General features: G+C 47.3%; 1 protein-coding gene across 1 annotated transcript; it reads right to left on the bottom strand.

Annotated features, from left to right (window-relative positions):
* Positions 1-6,250: 6,250 nt before the first annotated feature.
* MS4A1 (membrane spanning 4-domains A1) lies at positions 6,251-21,388 on the bottom strand. Its single transcript, XM_040259474.1, has 7 exons — positions 21,265-21,388; positions 13,145-13,317; positions 12,568-12,687; positions 11,340-11,396; positions 9,613-9,849; positions 8,510-8,611; positions 6,251-7,434 (listed from the first exon to the last, which is right to left on the bottom strand). The coding sequence occupies exons 2-7, from the start codon at positions 13,301-13,303 to the stop codon at positions 7,198-7,200; spliced, it is 912 nt and encodes a 303-aa protein (XP_040115408.1). The 5' UTR covers positions 13,304-13,317; positions 21,265-21,388; the 3' UTR covers positions 6,251-7,197.
* Between the last annotated feature and the right edge of the window lie 226 nt (positions 21,389-21,614).

Here is a 21,614-nt window from a genome sequence, read left to right as displayed (position 1 = left end):
ACATGACTCTGAGGACACACGAAGGACATCTAATTGACTAATTGACATTCATTCCATTTCTCCTGTCCCCTTACCCCCAGCCTCTATCTACTTTTTGTTTTTATGGACTTGGCTATTATGGGCATTTTATATAAATGGAATCATATGATGTATGGTTTCTTGTATCTAATTTCTGTACTTAGCATGAAATTTTTAAGGCTCATCCATGTTATAGCAGTACCAGTGCCTCACTCCTTCCGTGGCTGAATAATGTTCCATTTTATGCTCACACCACTTTCCTCTACCTGTTCATCGGCTGATAGACATTTGGCTTGGTTTCACTTTTTGCTCATTTGGATCATGCCCCCGTGCACGTTTGCATTAGTTTCTGTGTCATCCTGTGTTCTCACTCTCTAAGTATATACATAGTAGGAGGCTGCTGCCTTGTATCAGCTCAGTTCAGTCCTCACTCGTGTCCGACTCTGCAACCCCATGGACTGCAGCACTCCAGGCCTCGCTGTCCATCACCAACTCCTAGAGTCCACCCAAACCCACGTCCATCAAGTCGGTGATGCCATCTAACCATCTCATCCTCTGTTATCCCCTTCTCTTCCTGCCTTCAATCTTTCCCAGCATCAGGGTCTTCCAATGAGTCAGTTCTTCGCATCAGGTGGCCAAAGTATTGGAGTTTCAGCTTCAGCATCAGTCCTTCCAATGAATATTCAGGACTGATTTCCTTTAGGATGGACTGGTTGGATCTCCTTGCAGTCCAAGGGACTCTCAAGAGTCTTCTCCAACACCACAGTTCAGAAGCATCAATTCTTTGGCACTCAGCTTTCTTTATGGTCCAGCTCTCACATCTATACATGACTGCTGGAAAAATCGTAGCTTTGACTAGATAGACCTTTGTCAGCAAAGGAGTGTCTCTGTTTTTTAATATGCTGTCTATGTTTGTCATAGCTTTTCTTCCAAGGAGCAAGAGTCTTTTGGCTGTAGTCACCATCTACAGTGATTTTAGAGCCCAAGAAAATGAAGTCTGTCACTGTTTCCACTGTTTCCCCATCTATTTGCCATGAAGTGATGGTACCGGATGCCATGATCTTGGTTGGGCCTTATAGTAACTCATATGTTTAGCTTTTTGAGGAACTGCCAAACAGTTTTTCAAAGCAGCTACACCATCTTACATTACCACTAGCAGTGTATGAGGGTCTAATTACTCCAGATCTTCACTAAACTCATTACTTTGTTTTTGATCATAGCCATCTGTGTGGGTGTGAAGTCATATCTCATTGCGGTTTTTTGTTTTTTAAAGATGTTTTGCTGTGGGCCACTTTTAAAGTCTTTGTTGCGTTTGTTACAGCATTGCCTGTTCTATGTTTTGGTTTTCTGGCAGTTTGTCCTGTGGGATCCCAGCTCTCCGGACCAGGGATGGACCCCACACCTCCTGCTTAGGAAGGTGGAGTGGCAGCCCCCGCACCGCCAAGGAAGCGCCTTCACTGTGGTTTTGCTCTGCATCTCCCTGGGGACTGGTGAGGAGCACCTTTTCAGATGCTTACTGACCATTTGCACATTTTCTTTGGACAAATATATATTCACATCCTTTGCCCAATTTTTGATTGGGCTCTTTGTCTTTTTAATTGTTGAATTGTAAGCTGTCTTTTCACATTCTGGATACTAGACCCTTGCCAGATATATGATTTGCAGATATTTTACCCCCTCCTGTGGGTTGCTGTCATTTTCTGTATTGCGTCCTTTGAAGCACAAAAGTTTTTAATGTTGATGATCTGTTCTTTTTATTTGTTTATGCTTTTAGTGTCTAAGAAACCATTGCCTAATCCAAGGTTATGAATTTTACATCTGTTTTCTTCTAAGAGCTCTATAGTTTTAGCTCTTACATTTAAGCCTCTGATCCATTTTGAGTTAAGTTTTGTAAGTGATACGAGCTAAATGTGCAGTTTTATTCTTTTTTGTACGTGACTGTCCAGTTTATCCACCAACTGGTTGAAGGATTATTCTTCTCCCACTGAATTTTTTTGTATCTGTACTGATTATCTTTTAATGCATATGGTTTTTATCATCTCCAGTTAGGCACTAAACGGTGGGGGGTTTTCTGATTTTTGAGGGCAGGGAGCTTTGGAGGTGGGGGGTTTTCTTATTTTTGAGGGCAGGGAGCTTTGGAGGTGGGGGTTTTTCTGACTTTTGAGGACAGAGGACTTTTCTTTTCTCGAAGTACACCACTCCTCTTCACAGATGCCATACCCATAGTAAGTGCCTTATGAACATATTACTAATCTCTGTCTAACCAGATAGTCAGCTTTACGAGGAGGGGACTCTGCTTATTTTTGCTTACTGATAGGCTGGCATCAGTAAGTACTTTTGGACAACTAAATTAATGATTCCACAATGATTAGTTCTTACTTTAGAATTTTTGTTCTCCCTTGCAGCAGAGTGCATACTAGATAAGAGTAACTTTCTTACAGTAAGTCATCAGTGGAAGAGGTGAGCAGGGGGCAAACATGACTCCATGGGAAAGTCCTAGCTTAGCTGCGACTTTGCCACCAAATGATTCTACCATATTCAGTTTATATTGCTTGGTTCTCTTTAGCTGAGAATGTATAACCTCTCAGGTTTACAGACTTATGAAGATTTCTCACTGGTGTTTTAGGTTGTGTACCAAGAGTTTAAAAAACAAATCAAATCCAAGCTACCTTTTCTGTGTATTGGATTTTTCTCTTCTCAAAATGTGATAAAAACTAATTCCCAGTGCTTCCTGCTGGTGGAATTTGACAAGGCCTGACATGTGAAACCACATTTTGAATAATGAGAACAGGAAATATGTTTTTTTTTTTTCTTGCTCATGGTTTCTGCAGCTATAAAAGTGATTTGCCAAAAAAAAAAAAAAAAAAAAAAAAAAAAAAACAAGGAAATACCCTAAGTACCCAATTATAGAGGAATGGTTAATTACCCTATATTGATTCAGTGAGTACTAAGTTGCACCTAAAAATAATACTGAAGAAAATTATATACCAATAAAAAATTATGTAGCAGTAAAGAAATATCTACTTTTGCTTTATGGACTATACTAAAGCCTTTGACTGTGTGGATCACAACAAACTGTGGACAATTCTTAAAGAGACGGGAATACCAAACCACCTGACCTGCCTCCTGAGTAACCTGTATGCAGGTGGAGAAGCAATGGTTAGAACTGCAATGGAGCAACAGACTGGTTCCAAATCGGGAAAGGAGGACGTCAAGGCTGTATATTGTCACCCTGCTTATTTAACTTCTATGCAGAGTACATCATGAGAAATGCTGGGCTGGAGGAATCCCAAGCTGGAATCAAGATTGCCAGGAGAAATATCAATAACCTCAGATATGCAGATGACACCACCCTAATGGGAGAAAAAGAGGAACTAAAGAACCTCTTGGTGAAAGTGAAAGAGGAGAGTGAAAAAGCTGGCTTAAAATTCAGCATTCAAAAACTGAAGACCTGGCATCTGGTCCCATCATGTCATGGCAAATAGATGGGGAAACAATGTAAACAATGACAGGTTTTATTTTCTTGGGCTCTAAAATCACGGCAGGCAGTGACTACAGCCATGAAATTAAAAGACGCTTGCTCCTTGGAAGAAAGGCTGCGACAAACCTAGACAGTGTATGGAAAAGTAGAAACATCACTTTGCCAGCAAAGGTCCATCTAGTCAAAACTATGTTTTTTTTCCAGAAGTCATATGTGGATGTAACAGCTGGACCATAAAGAAAGCTGAGCACCGAAGAATTGATGCTTTTGAACTGCGGTGTTGCAGAAGACTCTTGAGAGTCCCTAGAACAGCAAGGAGATCAAACCAGTCAATCCTAAAGGAAGTCAATCCTGAATATTCATTGGAAGGACTGAAGCTTCACTGAAGCACCAATACTTTGGCTACTTGATGCAAAGAGCTAACTCATTGGAAAAGACTCTGATGCTCGGAAAGATTGAGGACAGGAGGAGAGGGGGATGACAGAGGATGAGATGGTTGGATGGCATCACCGACTCGATGGACATGAATTTGAGCAAACCCTGGGAGATGGTGAAGGACAAGGAAGCCTGGCATGCTGCAGTCCATGGGGTCGCAAAGAGTCAGACACGACTGACTGGCTAAACAACAGCAAAAGAAATTTATTTATAATATAAATTTAAGTATAAAAATATTATATTATTATGCAGTGATTGCATCTGGGTAAAATCATGTATTGTCTTGAACTAGGGTGATCAACCATTCATCCTGGTTTGCCTCAGACAATCTGGGTTTTAGCATTAAACTCCCTGTATCCCAAGAAATCTCTTAGTCCTGAGCAGAGTGGGGTGGTCAGTCACCCAGCTATGAACAAACTGCCAAAGAAATAACTGGAGAGAAAGTCACAGCAAGGATTTTCATTTTCTAAGAGTAGACATCAGCGGTGTCTTGTGATAAGGAGTTAATGTAGGCTCAGTAAAAACTATTTGAAAACATAAAAATGAATTGATTTAGTTACTAAGTCAAGTCCGACTCTTGCGACCCCATTGACCGTAGCCTGCCAGGCTCTTCTGTCCATGGAATTCTCCAGGCAAGAATTCTGGAGTGGGTTGCCACTTCCTTCTCCAGGGCATTTTCCCAACCCAGGAATTGAACCTGGGTCTCCTGTAGTGCAGATAGATTGTTTGCTGACTGAGCTATGAGGGAAGCCCTATTTTAAAAAATGAATAAAAGAAACTAAAATACTTAAGAAAGCCATGTGTTTGGAGAACGATCCTCATATATATTTCAGAAGTTGAGAAAATGAGATAGAAGTAAGAACTCGTGTCCTTTTTTGTTTTTTTTGCCATGCAACATGGCATGCAGGAGTTTAGTTCCCCAACGAAGGCTCAAACCCATGCCTCCAGCACTGGGAATGCAGCGTCTTAACCCTGGACAGCCAGGGAAGTCCCAGGGTGTTGTCTTTTCGGAAGGTTTTCTCACCAGTTTTTGCCTGAGTTGGTCATAGCCGCACCCTCTTCCCTTTCCCCTAGTCCAAGGCAGGGACTGGTTCTAGTCCACCACTATATAATCCAGTCACATTCCGGAGTGAAGACAGAAAGGGATGTGTTATTAATGACCTACCCCAGGAGAATTTTCCTTGGGAATATGTGTGTGTGTGTTAGACTATGTTGACATGAATAGTCGATGTCTTGACATCTCACAGTTCAAACCCAGACTAGGGTTACGTGAATATGAACTTGAGAATGTCGGAGGCTCCCGTGACCAGAATGTTACAAGAGTAAAGCAGCTTAGGGAAACACCACGTCGGAACCGCTCGCTGCAGCTGAGCACATACGTAGTGTTCTATTCATTTAAAGCCATTTTCAAGAACTTTACACAGAGAAATGCCCCACCTACTTTTTTTTCTCTAATCACCACAAATATCTTTTATTCGTGGTCCCTAACAAAGTGGAAATGTCCCTGAGAGTGGAAATTGCATCGCCCACATACCCGTCAGGGTCTGGCAGCATTTACCATGCAGCAAATGCTCAAACATGGTTGATAGATTTTAGTGATGCCTTCCTAGGCTGACGCTCTCTCTGTGTAGGGTAGTAACCTCTCTGAAGGTGAATGAGAATCTAGAGGTAGGGTAAACAGTCCCTGAGCTTTGGCATTGTAAGTAACTGTGTTATTTTCAAGCATGATCTTTCTCAGAATGTCTCTAGCACTTAGTATCTGCATTTTATAATCTGACAGTTAATTGTATGTTAATGAGTTTTTAAAGACTGTGAATGTTTAAGTTTTTTGTCCCCAAGGGGTAAAACATGATTTCTGACTCTTTTGTGTCTTTCTCAACACCTCTTTTGTGCTGGTCAGAGAGCAGGTGCTTGATAAACCTGTTGACTTGGCTCTTAAATAGACACTGGATAGGCAATTTCGTTGTTTCAAGCATTATAGTATTTAAATAAGAAGATCTGGGTACGAAATAGTTCAGTCCAGTTCAGTTCAGTCGCTCAGTCATGTCCGACTCTTTGCAACCCCATGAATCGCAGCACGCCAGGCCTCCCTGTCCATCACCAACTCCCGGAGTTCACTCAGACTCATGTCCATCAAGTCCGTGATGCCATCCAGCCATCTCATCCTCGGTCGTCCCCCTCTCCTCCTGCCCCTAATCCCTCCCAGCATCAGAGTCTTTTCCAATGAGTCAACTCTTTGCATGAGGTGGCGAAAGTACTGGAGTTTCAGCTTTAGTATCGAAATGAGACTCGCAAAATTACTTGCTGTGGCTATTGACAAGTTACATTGATTTATTTGTTCACTGTGTAAACACTGTAAAACAGAGATATGAATTTTTTTCCTTGATCATGGAAGATCAATTACAGTCATGTGATAAAATGTTTTGTGAGCTGGAAAACACTACAAACGCAAGCGCTGATCATCCTTTGCGATTTGGGCACTCATTACGGCCTTGGTTCCCGTCAGCCTTTCTTCTCTTGCCTAAAGCGGAAAAGAATGTAGACACTGCAGACCAGAGCCTGGAGCAGGAGTTAGGGAAAGTTAAGACAGAAGGAGACAGATCCAGGCATAAGCAGGCGCTGTTTGTGCAGAGACAGAGCTGAGGACTGGCCCCTTAGAGCCCCTCCAGGGAGACGCAGAGGCAACAGTGTCAGCCCCATAGACAGACAGACGGGACAGGTTCTTTACTGTCCCTCATTATTCGTATCTTTTACTTTCCTGAAAACAGTAGTACAAAAGAGATTACACACACACACACACACACAGACATAGATGTGGAAGAAATCAAAGCCAGCTTAAGGATGGCATGGAGCGGTCACTTACATTTTTCATCTGATACAGAGTCTGCCCACTGCTGAGAGAAGAGAAGAGAAAACAAACTGCTGCTGCTGCTACCGCTGCTGTGACTACTCTGCTAACCTCACCCAAGAGCAGGCCAGTGGCAAACCACACTCTGCAGCCCTTATCCAGGCTTCTCTCTTTGCAGGGTGAGAAGGCTGTCCTAAGCGAGAAGCACGATGCTACAGCCTGCTGCCGGGGCCTGTGTTCACACTCTGCACGAGGATGGGGAGAAGGGGGCTGTCTGTGGTCCCTCCACATGAAGACGAGGAAGCCGTGGAGGCCACGTGCAGAGCGCCTTCAGAAATGCAGGTGAATGGGTCTCTGGAAAGCTGTGAACACTAATGCTAAAAGAAAAAAGAAAACAGCAAAAGGAAAAACCAGTTTAAGGGACACTGTCGTTTTCTATTGGCGCGTCTTCCTGATCTTGGGGGGGCTCTGGGAAGTTCATTTCTGCTTCTTCTTCCTCTTCTTCTTGGACTGGAATAATCTCAATGTCTTCTTCGTTCTTTGGTAGGGAAGATATTTCAATCTGCTCAGCCACTTCAGTCTGCTCAACCACTTCTTCTTTTATTTCGATCGCCTGTTCCTTTTTTTCTTCAGCTGACAGGAGAACGATGTTCTGGAACACAAAATTGAGCAAACTTTTCTCGACTTTGATCATTGGCACATTTCCCAACAATCTGCACAAATATCAATATCTCCCGGTTTTTATGCTGTTTTCTAAATGCTTCTGCATCCCAGGATTGGTTTCCCAGGTGTTCACATCCTCACCAAACCACTAATCAAGGCTTATCCTCAAGGCCAGCAAATACTTGCCACCTTACCTGGAATGAACTCACAGTGTTTGGGAAAGAACACTGCGATAATACAGTTTATATGTCAGTTTTGATTGGCCTTTATTGGAGATAACCTCAGGAAAGTATTAACTTGTGGTCTCTAATCCTGTTTTCCTCACTTGCAAAGTGAAGGCATTAACAACGATTTCTAAATTGTTTTGCAAAGCTGACATCCTGTGGTTCTGAAGCAGTCGACAGTTGACCACTGGGATATTCATATCTCTCAACCGCAGGGCCTCTTTGAACCTGCTGTTTTGGAAGAGAGATTAGATAGAAAGAAGAGAGGAGAAGGGAGTACTGCGAAATTGGGTCTGGAAGAACTAATGGCTTTAATCAGCCTTCAGCCATCTAAGTATGGAAACCTGAAGTCAGGAGGCACGACTGAAGCCCAGCAGAGTCCAAGGTTAGTAAGAGGATGCACGTAGCATAGGACCCTTGTACTTCTTTTATCTGCCATGCTCCCACCCCCCTCCCCGCCCTGGGAATCCTAGCAGACGTTCAGTGCACAGCTGTTAAGCAAATAAATTAAGTAGTATTCAGAGTCTGTCACAGTGAGGCAGGATGCTTTGTGGGTACAGGCAGGGAGAAAGCAGGTTGGCCCCTCTAGGTCTGTACCATCGAGTGGAGACACACAAGTGGGAATATACCTTCTCCTTCCCTGTGGACACAGGTTGCAATCAGCCCCAGTCAGCCATTTCTCAAATACACTGAACATTACTGGTATTTTCTGCTCCCCAGAAATATGCCAGAATCACTTTTCATGACGCTCCAGACTCATCAGATCATGCTCTCCATAAATGACTTTTTGCAGGGGAGACTTTGCTAAGGGAGGTTGTGAATAGCACAGCTTCCACTTACAGCTTTGGGTCTGGAGCATATCTTTTTCCACTCATTCTCAACAGTGCCAGCTGTCACAAGTTTCTGGAGGAAGGCAAAGATCATCATCACTGCGAAATTGCTCTGAAGAACAGAAAAGTGAGGGTAAAATGTATGAATGAAGATACGAGAATATGGTTGCTGCTGCTGCTAAGTCGCTTCAGTCGTGTCCGACGCTGTGTGAGCCCATAGACGGCAGCCCACCAGGCTCCCCCGTTGGTTAATGCACAGTAAATGACCGTTGACTAAAAGTAAATGATGAAAAGGTCAATTCTTTAGGGAAATAGTGACTAACTGTGAGAAATGCTGGTATCTGCATAACACTAACCCTTAGTACAACTCCTGGCACATAACAGAGAGTGTATGCTGTTGACCAAAAGTAAGGCAGCAATAGTTAGTTGAAGAATCAATTCCATGTAGGGAAGAATAGTTTAATGTGAGTTCCACATGATACTGTACCCAGCTTTAGGTGGTCTACTATCATACCAAGGAAATCTCTCCATGCCTGGGAGATGTATTTTTTTCCCTTCAAGTGAAGTGAAGTTTTAGTCACTAAAGTCGTGTCCGACTCTTTTATGACCCGCCAGGCTCCTCTGTCCATGGGACAGAGCAAGAGTACTGGAGTGGGTTGCCATTTCCCTATCCAGGGGGTCTTCCAGACCCAGGGATCAAGCCCACCTCTCCTACACTGGCAGGTGGATTCTTTACTATCGAGCCACGTGGGAAGCCTTGGAGGCGAATGGCGTTCATTACAACGTAGGTTCTTCAATGTTCATCTTAATAATAAAAATAATAAATATTAGTTCCATTAATAATACTAATAAATATTAAAGCAAAGGCATAAATAGCACTTTCTGTGTACCAGACACTGTTCAAAGTGCTTTTCATATGTTAACTCATCCCTCAAAGCAGTTCTATAAATACTGTTACCATCTCCCATTTTACAAAGGAAGAAAATGAAGTGCAGTGTGGTGTGGTCAGAATTCTGGCTCAAAACCATATGTATAGGCAATAAGTAGCAGACACATGATCATAAGAAAAATGCCAGGCTTCCTTCCTGAAAATAAATCCAATTTCATACTCACCAAGAACACAAACCGTATCCTGGCACAATATTCCATGGACTGGGAGTTATTCTCATCAGGGTTAGCTCGTTCACAGTTGTTTATGTTAATATATGGCATCTGAGTCTTAATAAGGTTCAGATTCTCCATTTTAAAAAAATGGGAAATTGTCATATTAAATATGTCCATGATCAAAAAAATTATTCCAGAAATAGCAGCAAAGAGGCTCAAAGAGTTCATTATTACTCTTCCTGTGAGCTGAAATAAGAGACACAGATATTAATTGAGTCTAATTTCCAACTGGACAATATAAGCTAGGACAGAGTTCCAGATCCTATTTTCCTGACTCTTAAAGGTACTACATCTAAACCCTGCTGAGTCCTGCTTCTCTTGGCTGTTTTAGCTCTTTGTAAAATAAACACCTTCCTGTCTGCACCTTGTCGCTTTCTCGGTCCTCCCCACCTCGTTTATGCCACCCATCCAATCGGTTCATCAAGAAAACGTTCTAGAAGTGATCCTGGTACTTCCTTTAGCTGCCAGTGCCCCCCTCCCCCGGAATTTTAGTAGACGTTCAGTGCACAGCTGTTGAGCAAGTGAAGTAAGCAGTATTCAGCGTGTCGCAGTGAAGCAGGATCCTTTGTGGGTATATGCAGGGAGAGGCAGGTTGGCCCCTCTAGGTCTGTACCATCCATCAAGTGGAGACACACAGTAGTAATGACCTTCTCCTTCCCTGTGGACACAGGCTGCAATCAACCCTGGTCAGCCAGCCATCTCCCAAAACAAATACGCTTAGGGCTGGCGTCTCTGGGTGGCACCAGGATGTCAGTGTGGCACGCCACCTTGCAGGGATTACGCAGGGTCAAAACCAGGAGGATTCATGCCACGAGCACCATAATGATGTGTGGCTACTGATGACTGTCCTGCAACACGCAGACTTCAGCCCTGGCTGTATGACCCACAGATGGCGAGTCAGTACGACAGGCTGTATCTTAAGTACAGCTTCATCTTCATAAACAGTTGCTTTTTTTCCCCACAAAGTGAGTTTGTCAGACCACCTCTAGCGGGGAGTCATCTCAATCTCTCATGGACTTCGGAAGGGACTTAAATTAGTAAGACCTTAGTAAATGTAGAAAAGTTGAAGAAAGGAGCCTGCTGGTAAACCCTTGACCTGCAGAGAATCAGGGGATCTACCTGGGTGTAAATGTGTCCTGAGGAGTTATATGAGCACGAGCCCTCTAGCTCCTTATAGCCTCTGAAGCACTTTCATACATTTTATCCTGGGTATATTTTACTCTGTTTTATCCTCAGGACAACTTCATATGGCAGCAAGGACTGTTATCTCCATCTCATAGGTGAAAATTTAGAGGTACGTAGGGGGAAGCTGGCTTGCCCAAGGCTGCAGCTCCAGGTTAACTAAGGCTTGAGTCAATCACGGTCTTGATGAGACCATTTTCCTCAATGCTGATCTGAGAGAAGGGACGCGACTGTCAAAGAGATCTCCGTCTCTTGCAGCATCCCTCATCCCTGAGACCGTAAGCCTGCTCTTCATCGGTCTGCCTCTGTTTCCACAGACACCCCGTTTTCACGTTTGTTATGAACTGATCACAGTAGCATCACAGAGGAGCTTTCCCTTCTGGGGGGTGAGGGGTAACAGTGACTGTGACTCCAGGGTCTCCCAGGGCCCTTGTTTCCAGCGGGGACAGCAGACGCTGTCTGATGTGCGGGAAAGGAGGGCACGCGCTACTTGCCATGCTCTGCGTGGAGTTCTTCTCCGCTGCTGCCAGCAGTGATCCAGAAATGATGTACTGTAAACAAGAGAGATGGTGGGCGGGGGTGAGGTGAGGTGGGGAGAGATGGGGGAAGCGGCGGAGAGAGGGGCAGAGGTGATCACCTTTTAATGGGGAGAAGCGACTATGAAAAAGCTGTCCACCCTTTCAACCACTTTCCCTGCACTATTCAGCCCTTTTTAAAGGACTCATTCATTTTTCAGCACATATTTCTCCACCATTCAGGCCCAGCCACATTAAATCCATGCCTTTCATCCAACCAGCTGGGGGTCTGTGACTAGGCATTTAGTAAAACCAGAGGCAGAACGCACATCTCCATGTCCATTAGCACTCACGCAGTGAATTGAAAAGTTTTATTTTTAGCTTTCCATTAAAAAAAAATGGGGGGAATGGTTCTTTGGAGTTCACAGTGTTTTAATGACTGATGGCAATGACGAGTGGCTCGATGTAGAAGACACACTTGGCCTGCCTGGAGCAGGCGCTTTATTAAAATGTGGGCCGCCACGGGAAGTGATCAGTGTTTCTCGTCTTCCTGTTCTCCTCTTCCAGCTGTAAAATGGAGGAAACTCTGGCTCTACTCGATCTCTCCTTGCCCTGAAAATTTCAGGCCTGAACCTGTCTTCATAGCTCACCTATGAAAGTGTAATGGGGATAAAGACATCACTGCCTCATGCCTCATCCACACAGCGTTGCAGACTTGGAAAACCGCACGTGAAGCAGCCATGAGGATCACTGCCCCATGGATAGGCGAGGGGGATTTATTTGGCACGCAACCGTTTCACCACATGAGACAGGAACTAAAGAGAATCCTCGGTAAGAAAGGCCAGGTGAGAGGAGCTGCGATGCCCCCACCCACTCTTGCTTTCTGAAACACCAACCCTAAAGTCTAGGACCCACCCAGCTCCACCCCAGCCGTTGAGTTTGGAGAGGTCGTGCTTGGAGCGGTCTTCCCTCGCTGTGGACATCCACATCGGGCCGCTTTCTCTGAATTCCCAAGAAGCATGACCACTGACTCAACCACGAGACTCAGGCTCAACTCAGCCTCTTTTTCCTCAAAATCACTTCAACCAGACCACCTGTTCCCCACTCCTATGCTTTCCTCAACACATAGGTGATCTGGTATATTCCCGTGGAGCTTCTTTGAACATTTTTGTATCACTCCCCAAAAAGATTACTAGGTTTTACTCACCATGATGCCTCCCCAGAGAGGGTACCACAAGGTTACACAGATGGGCATGTAGACGTCCATGTGGATCAGCATGAGGCCGCCCAGGGCAATGTGGAACAGCCCGTTCATGATCTGGACAGCCTAGGGGGAGGAGAGGGGCGCTGACGGTGGAACTGAAATCATCCAGTCAGGAAGGAGGGGGACCTGGAAGCCCTGGCTCCTGAGTGGAAGGGCGGCGTGAGATGTCCAGAGCAAGTGTTAAAGGGCCCAAGACCTTTGTCGTCTTCAGATTCATTTTCCCCACCACCCCGGCATTTCCAAGGCAGGTGTACTGGGATACTGGTGATGAATTGGGATGGAGGCCCCTAACTGTGCAAGTCTCAGGATCAGGGCAGGGGAGCATAAACCCCAGTAATCTCTGTGCACCCCTGGTTTGATCCTCCCCCTCCCCCCCCACCCCCACCATGTCAGACATAAAAAACACCTTATGTTGGATCAAATACCTTTAAGTCAGGTTGAATCCTGTACCTGGCCCATAGCAGCTGCTTCTAGAGGCCAGAGAGTCCCTAGGATGTGGAATGCAGAGCGACTGACTTACCCCCAGAGCTTTCGCTTCCCTCATGAAGAAGCTCTGGGTGGGGCCCACCACCGCAGGCCCCCTCCTGGGAACCCCTTTCTGAGCAGCATGCATGGCAGTAGGGCCTTTCGGAGGCTCTGCTGGGAAAGCTCCAACCACTGAGCTCCTGGGTGTTGCCATCTCACCCTAGACTGCTGAGGATAAACAGTAAAGGGAGAGGAAACAGGATCGTTAGCCAACTTCTACCTGGTCAAGAATCTGCATGGCTTCCTCTGTGTCCTCTGCACAGTGTCACTGAAGGCAGTCAGGGCCTCTTCCTACTGGCTTTGGATCGAGGCAAGGCCTCCTTCCACATTCTGAGACAGGGTCTGGGGGAGCATCTCAGACAAAGTCTGCCAAGTGGAGGATTCCCTGCCTGGCCAGTAACTGAGGATGTCAGAGTCATCAGTGATTCTGGCCCTGCAGTGTGAATTTCTGAGCCCTAAGGGCACCCATTAAAAGATGCTTGCTCCTTGGAAGAAAAGTTATGGCCAACCTAGACAGCATATTAAAAAGCAGAGACATTACTTTGCCAACAGAAGTCCATCTAGTCAAGGCTATGGTTTTTCTAGTGGTCATGTATGGATGTCAGAGTTGGTCCATAAAGAAAGCTGAGCGCCGAAGAACCGATGCTTTTGAACTGTGGTGTCAGAGAAGACTCTTATGAGTCCCTTGGACAACAAGGAGATTCAACCAGTCTATTCTAAAGGAAATCAGTCCTGAATATTCATTGGAAGGACTGATGCTAAAGCTGAAACTCCAGTACTTTGGCCACCTCATGCGAAGAGTTGACTCATTGGAAAAGACTTTGATGCTGGGAGGGCTTGGGGGCAGGAGGAGAAGGGGACGACAGAGGATGAGATGGCTGGATGGCATCACCGACACGATGGACATGAGTTTGAGCAAGCTCCAGGATATGGTGATGGACCGGGAGGCCTGGCGTGCTGCCGTCCATGGGATCAGACACACCTGAGCGACTGGACACTATGAAAGGAATGCTTTCCGTGAGCCCAGACTCTTACATCTGCCCATACACAGAAAAGCACCGGATCCCCTGACTTGGAAGGTCTGATTTCCTTTAATTAACAATAACATCTTGATGTTCAGGCTACCTGCCTTTTGTTTCAAAACTTCTAAATCACTGGCGCCTTCCCTCAGCTCTTCAGGGCAGTTCTCTCAGGATTCCTTGAGATGCTGCCTCCTGGGCTTAAGTCCTAAAAATTTCTGCCAAATAAAAGGACATTCTCAACTTTTAGGCTGTGACTGTTTTTTAAATGTACAGGGATCTGGCTCAGGGGTCCCTGCCAGTATTCTCGACACCCACACGAGGGTCATGGGTTTTCTCTGTGGCTGGCTAACCCCTGGGTTCTGTGAGTCTGTCACCCCTGGATGCTTTTCTTATGCTTTAATATAAGAAAATGTATTTTTCACGGGCTTGTCCTTGTCCCTTTGCTTATCTGCTTTTGTCTGTGGTGATGGGCCAGAGTCACCGTGAACAGATGGACGGGTGGAAGATGGTGAAGACTGTGCCTGCAGTCAGGAGGGGCTGGTACAGTCTGCCTTACTCCCACTAACTCTGCAATCTTGAGTACATCACCTCAGGGAGGTTCTCGAAGGCTCTGTGTAAGATGGTGGCCTCCTGAATCACACATCAGACTGCCTAGGTTTAGATCAAGATTTTCCTGTTTGCTGTGAAACTTTGGGAAAATTCTTCAAACTCTGGGCCTCAAGTTCTTCAGCCATAAAACGAGGACAGTGATAATTCCTGTCTCATACTGTTGCTGTAAGACTTAAATGGCCATATGGCGTGTGTGCCTCAGCCGGGGCAGCTCAGACCTCAGTGTCTCGAAGAAGCCTTCCCTGAGCCCTCAGTCCACAGTGCGGCCTCCTGATGACTCTCCCGCAGCACCTCCCTTTCCTGGGTTCGTGCTCACTTATTGTGAGTAGTTGCTGTGTTTGCCTGCTTCTTTATTGTTTGTCTTTCCCTACTAGAGCACACATCCCTTGCGTTTCTTCTCTACTATTTAAAGCACGCCTGGGACTTCCCCCAGAGGTCCGGTGGCTAAGACTCCGCTCTCCCACTGCAGGGGGCCTGGGTCCCACCCGGGCTGAGCCATATGCCGCAACTAAGAGTTTGCACGATGCCACCGGAGACCCCGCACGCCGCGGTGAAGAGGGAGGGGCCTCGTGCTGCGCCCGGGACCCAGGGACAGTCGGCCAAGTGAGTGAGCACTTTTAAAAGTAGTGAAAGTGAGCCTGGGTTTAGAAGTTTCTTCGTGAAGGTAACTGAAGACGTACACGGGGGTGACGCACCCACGTCTGAAGCATTCGCTTCGTTTCTTCTTGCTCCTATTCTTAACATGATTTCCTTTAGGAGCGTTTGTTTCTATTTTTTTCCATCTGAAAAATGAGACCGATACACCTCTCACAGGCAGGTTGTGATAAATAAGTAAGTTAATGTAAATGAAAATGCCCCGTACACAGGGAGAGAGTCAATGTGGTTTGATCTCTGGATTCTGAACAGAAATGTCTCTTTCCAGTTCTGACATTTTAAGACTGTTCTACCGTCTTCATCGTGTGGTCCCCTTGGGAATTCATTTCTGTGGGTCAGTTACTGGCAGGAATTCCGCGGAGCCTTTCCCGGGCCCCGGAAGTCTTCCTTTAGGGACACAGAGTTCGTGTTGTCCTCGTTGACTGAGTCACGGGAGCGGCCTTGGAGGCCGAGATCCTGCATCCCGCGTGCTTATCTCTGGGCCCGTCCTGCGCCCACCTCCCAGTAACACAGGCGCTCTGGGTCTGGCACCTCATGTGAGCCTCACAGGGGAGACGGGATGAAGCATTGCCCGTCTTGTGCGGAAACAGCAGCCAGGACACAGAGGAGGGCCACCAGGGATTTAAAATGAGGGCTTGGAAGAAATAGAGGCATAATTATAGCAGACGAACACACGAATCACCAAGGTGGGGAAGGGCGCAGGGGTGGGTCGGGAGGTTGGGGCCGAGGTCTGCACACGCCCATGCGTGAAGCAGCCAGCTAACGGCAACCTGCTGCGTAGCGCAGGGAGCCCGGCTTGGTGTTCCCTGATGTAAATGGGAAGGAAATCCAGAAACGAGGGGAATGTGTGTTTATGTGATAGCTGACTGACTCGGACGGGCGGCACAAACTAGAACAACATTTTAAAGCAACTACACGCCAATAAACAGTTTAGAAAATGAGGGCTAAGACCTAGCCAACACAGTGTCTGTGACACCAGGCTGCTTTGTCTCCCATGGGGAACAGGAATTTAGCCTTTCCTTTATGAAGCTCTTCCTTCTATCCATATAAATGTACGATTTGGGTGACTGTAAATCAGTTGAAAGCAGAGCATCTGTCTGAGCTGTGGCTGAAGGAAAGAGGGGAGGCTGTGGGCCTGTCACAGCTGATGTTTGCCCCAGCTCTAGACGGCCAGATGCCAGGTAGTCTGAGGGACCTGCTTTGCACCACAAACCTGCCCACAAGACCACCAACAAAAGGCAATAGATTAACACAGACCGCTAAGGAGTTTACAAAGCCATTTCTGGTCAGCAGGCGGAGTTTTTAGCGCCAGTCTGAACCTCTGAAACCATTCTGTTCGTTTGACAAATGAGGAAACTGTGGCGCAGCGATGGGACATGCCTTGTTGGAGACCTTGTACTTGGGACTTCCCTGGTGGTCCAGCAGTTAAGACTCTGTGCCTCCAATTCAGGGGGTGCAGGTTCGATCCCTTGGGGAACTAAGATCCCTCAGGCTGTGTGCGATGCAGCCAAAAAAAATGTTGACATACTCCCATAATTATATTTCTAGGACTTTATTCCCATGAATAATAAATGATGGACCTATTTTTAAAAAAAAGAGAGAGAGACCTTGCACGTAGTGGCAGAGCCTAACCCAGAGCTCTGGAAAGGTTGGTGCTTTTCTCTGCACTGCAGGCTGGACCACAAAGAGTTGTTCACAGAGTACCCACTCTGTGCCAGGGATATTGGGTATCTGGTTCCAGCTCTCCCACACCTTTCCTACTAAGTGGGCATTTTGTCTTTTTGCAGGCATGGAAATGGGAGTTCTGAGAACTTAGTTAATTTTCCCATGGTTACGCATGGAAGGGGCTTCCCTGGTGGCTCAGAGGTAAAGAACCTGCCTCCGATACAGGAAGTGTGAGTTCAATGCCTGGGCCAGGACGATCCCCTGGAGAAGGAAATGGCAACCCACTCCAGGCTGCTTGCCTGGGAAATCTCATGGACAGAGGAGCCTGGCGGGTCCATGGGGTCACAAAGAGTCGGACATGACTTAGCAACTAAACAAGAAGTATGGAATGAGCCGGGGTTACCTTGCTTCTCTCCAGAGCCAAGGTCATCAGTTATCTGGACAGAAGGCGATGACTGACTACCGTTGTTTCAATTTTTCCTTATTTCTCAGCTGCTTAAGGTTATGCCTATATTATTGGTGACATAACCCTTTCATGTAAACAGTCCTGCTAGAGCTGTGTCAGCAATGACCAATGGCAGTAATGACTCTGGAGGGGAATATTTTATTTCTCTTAAAATGATGTCTCATTCCGGCAAGTGTATTTCTACAAAACCTTCAACACATATATTACTGTAAATGGTAATTTATAAACACAGACGTTTCTCTATGCTACCTCATTTTTTCATGGACATAACTATATATACACCAGGGAAGCCCATATATATATACATTTATAGCAGGTTGTTGCAGACTGGCTGATGAGAGATTTTATTCATTTTATTCTATGGGAATGTATGAAACTGGGCCTCACGCTCATCAAGAATATTGTAGATTCCTGCAGCCTCGCCCTGTGTATTTTTTAAATTGTTCACAGTGACTTTTTGTCCCCGCCGGTGTGTTTGCCACTACACGGGTAGGCTCCAAGACTAGTGGGTACACTTGGTAGCGATTACTGATCACACTGGTCAAAATGTGGTCATAAGAGGATTTTATTCTCACTGAACTGTACTAAAAGCGGGACTGCGTTGATCAGACCCTGCCCTGTGTTATTAGAGCAACTTCTGCAAATGGTTTTGGGTTTGTGAACGGCGCCCACACAGTTCCCCTGTCCATCTATACTGAAGACGATCTCACAGCCTTTATGGGTTTTGATTTGAATAATGACTTTTAGGTCCAATAAGCCCATCCTTTACTCAGAAGCCCAAAGCTGCGCGGCTCCTGTTACCTCAGCTTCCTCCTTTGCACTCAAAATAGTTTTAATTTTGCCCTCGTGGCCTCCGGCGTGCCTGTCTCTGAGGAAGCATGGTCTCACTTCCTCCCCGCTGCCGGTGCCCCTCCGCCCATCTCCTTTCACTGCGGTGATACTTCTTCAGAGAGCTGTCCTCGCATCTCTGGCCCTCGCTCTGTCCGTGGAGTATGAGGCAGAAAGAGCTCTGCTGTTTCTAGGCCCCGGCTCTGTTGCTTGCTGCCTTGGTGATCTGATCTCTCCAGTCAAGAGTTTTGTTTTGAGAACATGGGATCATTTCAACTTGAGGCGTCAGAGGATAGCGGTCGCTGGAACCTGCGTTTTTTAATGTGTGATTTTTTAGCTGGAGGGTAACTGGTGCACGGCGCCGTGCTAGTTTCCGCCACCCAGCAGCGAGCCTCCGCCGTTCCTGGACGCGAATGGCCTTTCTCTGAGCCGCCCTTCGCTGCGCTGTGCAGCTGCTCTGCACCGGCCGTCTGCTCTGCTTACACAGGCTCCTGTGTATCTGTCAGGGTCCCGCCCCGTCTGCCCCGCCCTCTCCTTCCCCCGCTGTGTCCACAACATTCAGAACAGAAGGAAGAACCTTTGTTAGATTAGCAGGTCCTGCAGTGTCCGCTGCCCCAGCCACTTCCCAGCCCCCCAGTCCTGTGCCCCCGCGTGCCAAGCGCTTCCTGTCTCCCTCCACTTCCTCACCACCCACTTACTCCTCGACACTCGGCGGCTAGTTGCTGCCGGAGCCCCTCAGCTGAAACCGCTCTTTTCAAGGACTGTGCTGCAGGGATTTCCCTAGAGGCCCAGTGGTTTAAGACCCTGTGCTTCCACCGCAGGGAGCATGGGTTCCATCCTGGTCTGGGAACCGAGGTCCTGCAAGCCGCTGTGATCCTGCGTGTCACGAGCTGGGGGTGAGACAGCTCCAAGAGATAAAGGCTGTGCTGTTGAGCCAGACACCAGCCCTCAGACAGCTTCACGTTCGTATCCCTGCCTCCCTGGCTTGGAAAGCTGGAGCCATACTCCTCTCCAGCTCTTTCATCTCCACATGGAACCAGTGGCCAAGTCCTGCCGCTTCTCCGTCTGCAAGGGGTCTCAGTTCGCAGGCGGACCTTCTCCTTCTTTCTTTTTACCGCCAGAGTCACCTCATGGGTGAGACTCTCGTTTCCTCGCCTGGTCTAGCACAAAAATCTTACTTTTCTGACTTTCATCTCTCTTTCCTAATCCATCCTCTGCCTACTAGATCAGGCTCTCTAAATCCCTGCGGAAGTTATACTTTTTCCTGAACTCGAACTTGTCTCTGATCCATCATCGCCTGCTGGAGAAACCCTCCCCCTGGCTGCTCACAGACTCTACATGACTTTTTTTTTTTTTTTTAACAGTTTCAGACTTTGCTTTATTCTAAGAGTTCAGGCTTAAGAAGCATCACCCATCTCTTGGTTTTCAGAGACACTGGTGGTCTCAACATGGTTTCTTAAGCTCACATCCCTCCACTGCCCACAAAGCCACAGGTCTGGACACATCTCCTGCCTTCCAGGCGGCACTACTGGTGAAGAACCCGCCCGCCAATGCAGGAGACACAAGAGACGTGGGTTCAGTCCCTGGGGCAGGGAGATCCCCTGGAGGAGGGGATGGCAACCCACCCCAGTGTTCTTGCCCGGAGGATCCCATGGACAGAGGAGCCTGGGGGGCTGCAGCCCAGGGAGCCGCAGAGAGTTGGACGGACTGAGCAGACACACATGGAAGGCTCTTCCTGGGCAGAAATTCTGTAAACCCCCAGCTCTTTGCATTCTTTACTTGTCAACAAAGTCATCTTTCTCATGCCATATTGTTAATCTCTCCGCTGCTGCTGCTAAGTGGCTTCAGTCGTGTCCGACTCTGTGCAGCCCCATAGACAGCAGCCCACCAGGGTCCTCCGTTCCTGGGATTCTCCAGGCAAGAATACTGGAGTGGGTTGCCACTTCCTTCTCCAGAGGATCTTCCCGACCCAGGGATCGAACCCAGGTCTCCCGCATTGCAGGCCGACTCTTTAGCATCTGAGCTATAGGGTAGATCTTTTCTACACTCTATGAGCTAATAAATAGGAAACTGAATTGCTTTCCTGGGCAGCTTTACGCACACTCAGGTGTCAGGCCAAAAGGCGACCATCTCCGCTCACCTGTTGATCAGTGAGCTGAGACTTTTATGGGAGTGTTGCTGGTTTCAGGAAAGAACCGTGACAGGGTTAGGTCATCGCTGTCAGCCTTCCCTAGATCCTCCTCGCACCCCACCCCCAGCAGCTGCTGTGATGGATTTGAGGCAGCGGTTTGCTGTCCGCCAAGCCCCTCCAGAAACTTTTAGCCCGAGAGGCTCCCCAACACCTAAGGCTATTCACATTTAGTGGGACACCTCTGGAGACAAAAGCATTTAAAGCGAGAGGCGCGTTATTTTCATAACAGCCGTGCCTGATTATTTTCTCACTTGATACAGGGCCATTCTAAGAGCGCCGGGATTTTAGCTCCTTTAGTCTTCATAAGGCAGGGGGTGTTACTACTGCCCCCATTTTACAGAGAAGGAAACCGAGGAATTTTGGGGTTCAGGAACTTGTTGATGGTGGAGCTCAGGTTGGAGCCCAGCAGGTAGTAACCATGCTTTGATCTACCTATTGCAGCCTGCTGCTTTTGTGGAAGGACCCAGAGTTGAGTGGCCCAGGCCATTCTTGAGAGAGAGAGCGGTTACGATGCCAGGTGGTCCCCACGTCTTGGCTTCGCCCCTCCTCGGATGATGACACCACCAAAAACCCGAGCAGGGGAGCCCTGGAGTCAAAGCTGAGCCTGGTGCCCCGCGAACCGTCCTGTGCCTTACCCATCACTGCCTCAGTCACTTAAACAGAGCAAACGGATTCCTTACCTGAGTCTCCGAGGTCTCGAGGCTCAAGGGCTGATGCGTGGGTTCTGGCCGCTGAGTTCACCTCGCCAGCTCTTTTCCCCAGAACACGGGGCCAGAGTGAGTGGGGCCTGGGAGCGCCGAGGGGTGCCAGCTGACAGGAAGTCAGGGGCTTCTGTTGCCTCGGGCTCTGCGCCGCCGGCTTGGGTTTAATACACAGTTATGAGAGCCGGAGGATATACAAAAAAGTTCCGCCATACCAGGAGGTTTCACTTCTTGAAAAAGACCCCAGGGACTGCCAGGCGTACTTCACGCTGCCTTAATTAGAAGGACGGTGTACCCCCGCCCTGTAAGCAGGTGTGGATGGCAGGTCC

The sequence above is a fragment of the Oryx dammah genome, unplaced genomic scaffold (genome assembly GCF_014754425.2).
Source record: "Oryx dammah isolate SB20612 unplaced genomic scaffold, SCBI_Odam_1.1 HiC_scaffold_17, whole genome shotgun sequence".
NCBI lineage: Eukaryota > Metazoa > Chordata > Mammalia > Artiodactyla > Bovidae > Oryx > Oryx dammah.
Note: the sequence above shows the minus strand (reverse complement) of the source record. Positions and strands in the feature narration are given on the sequence as shown.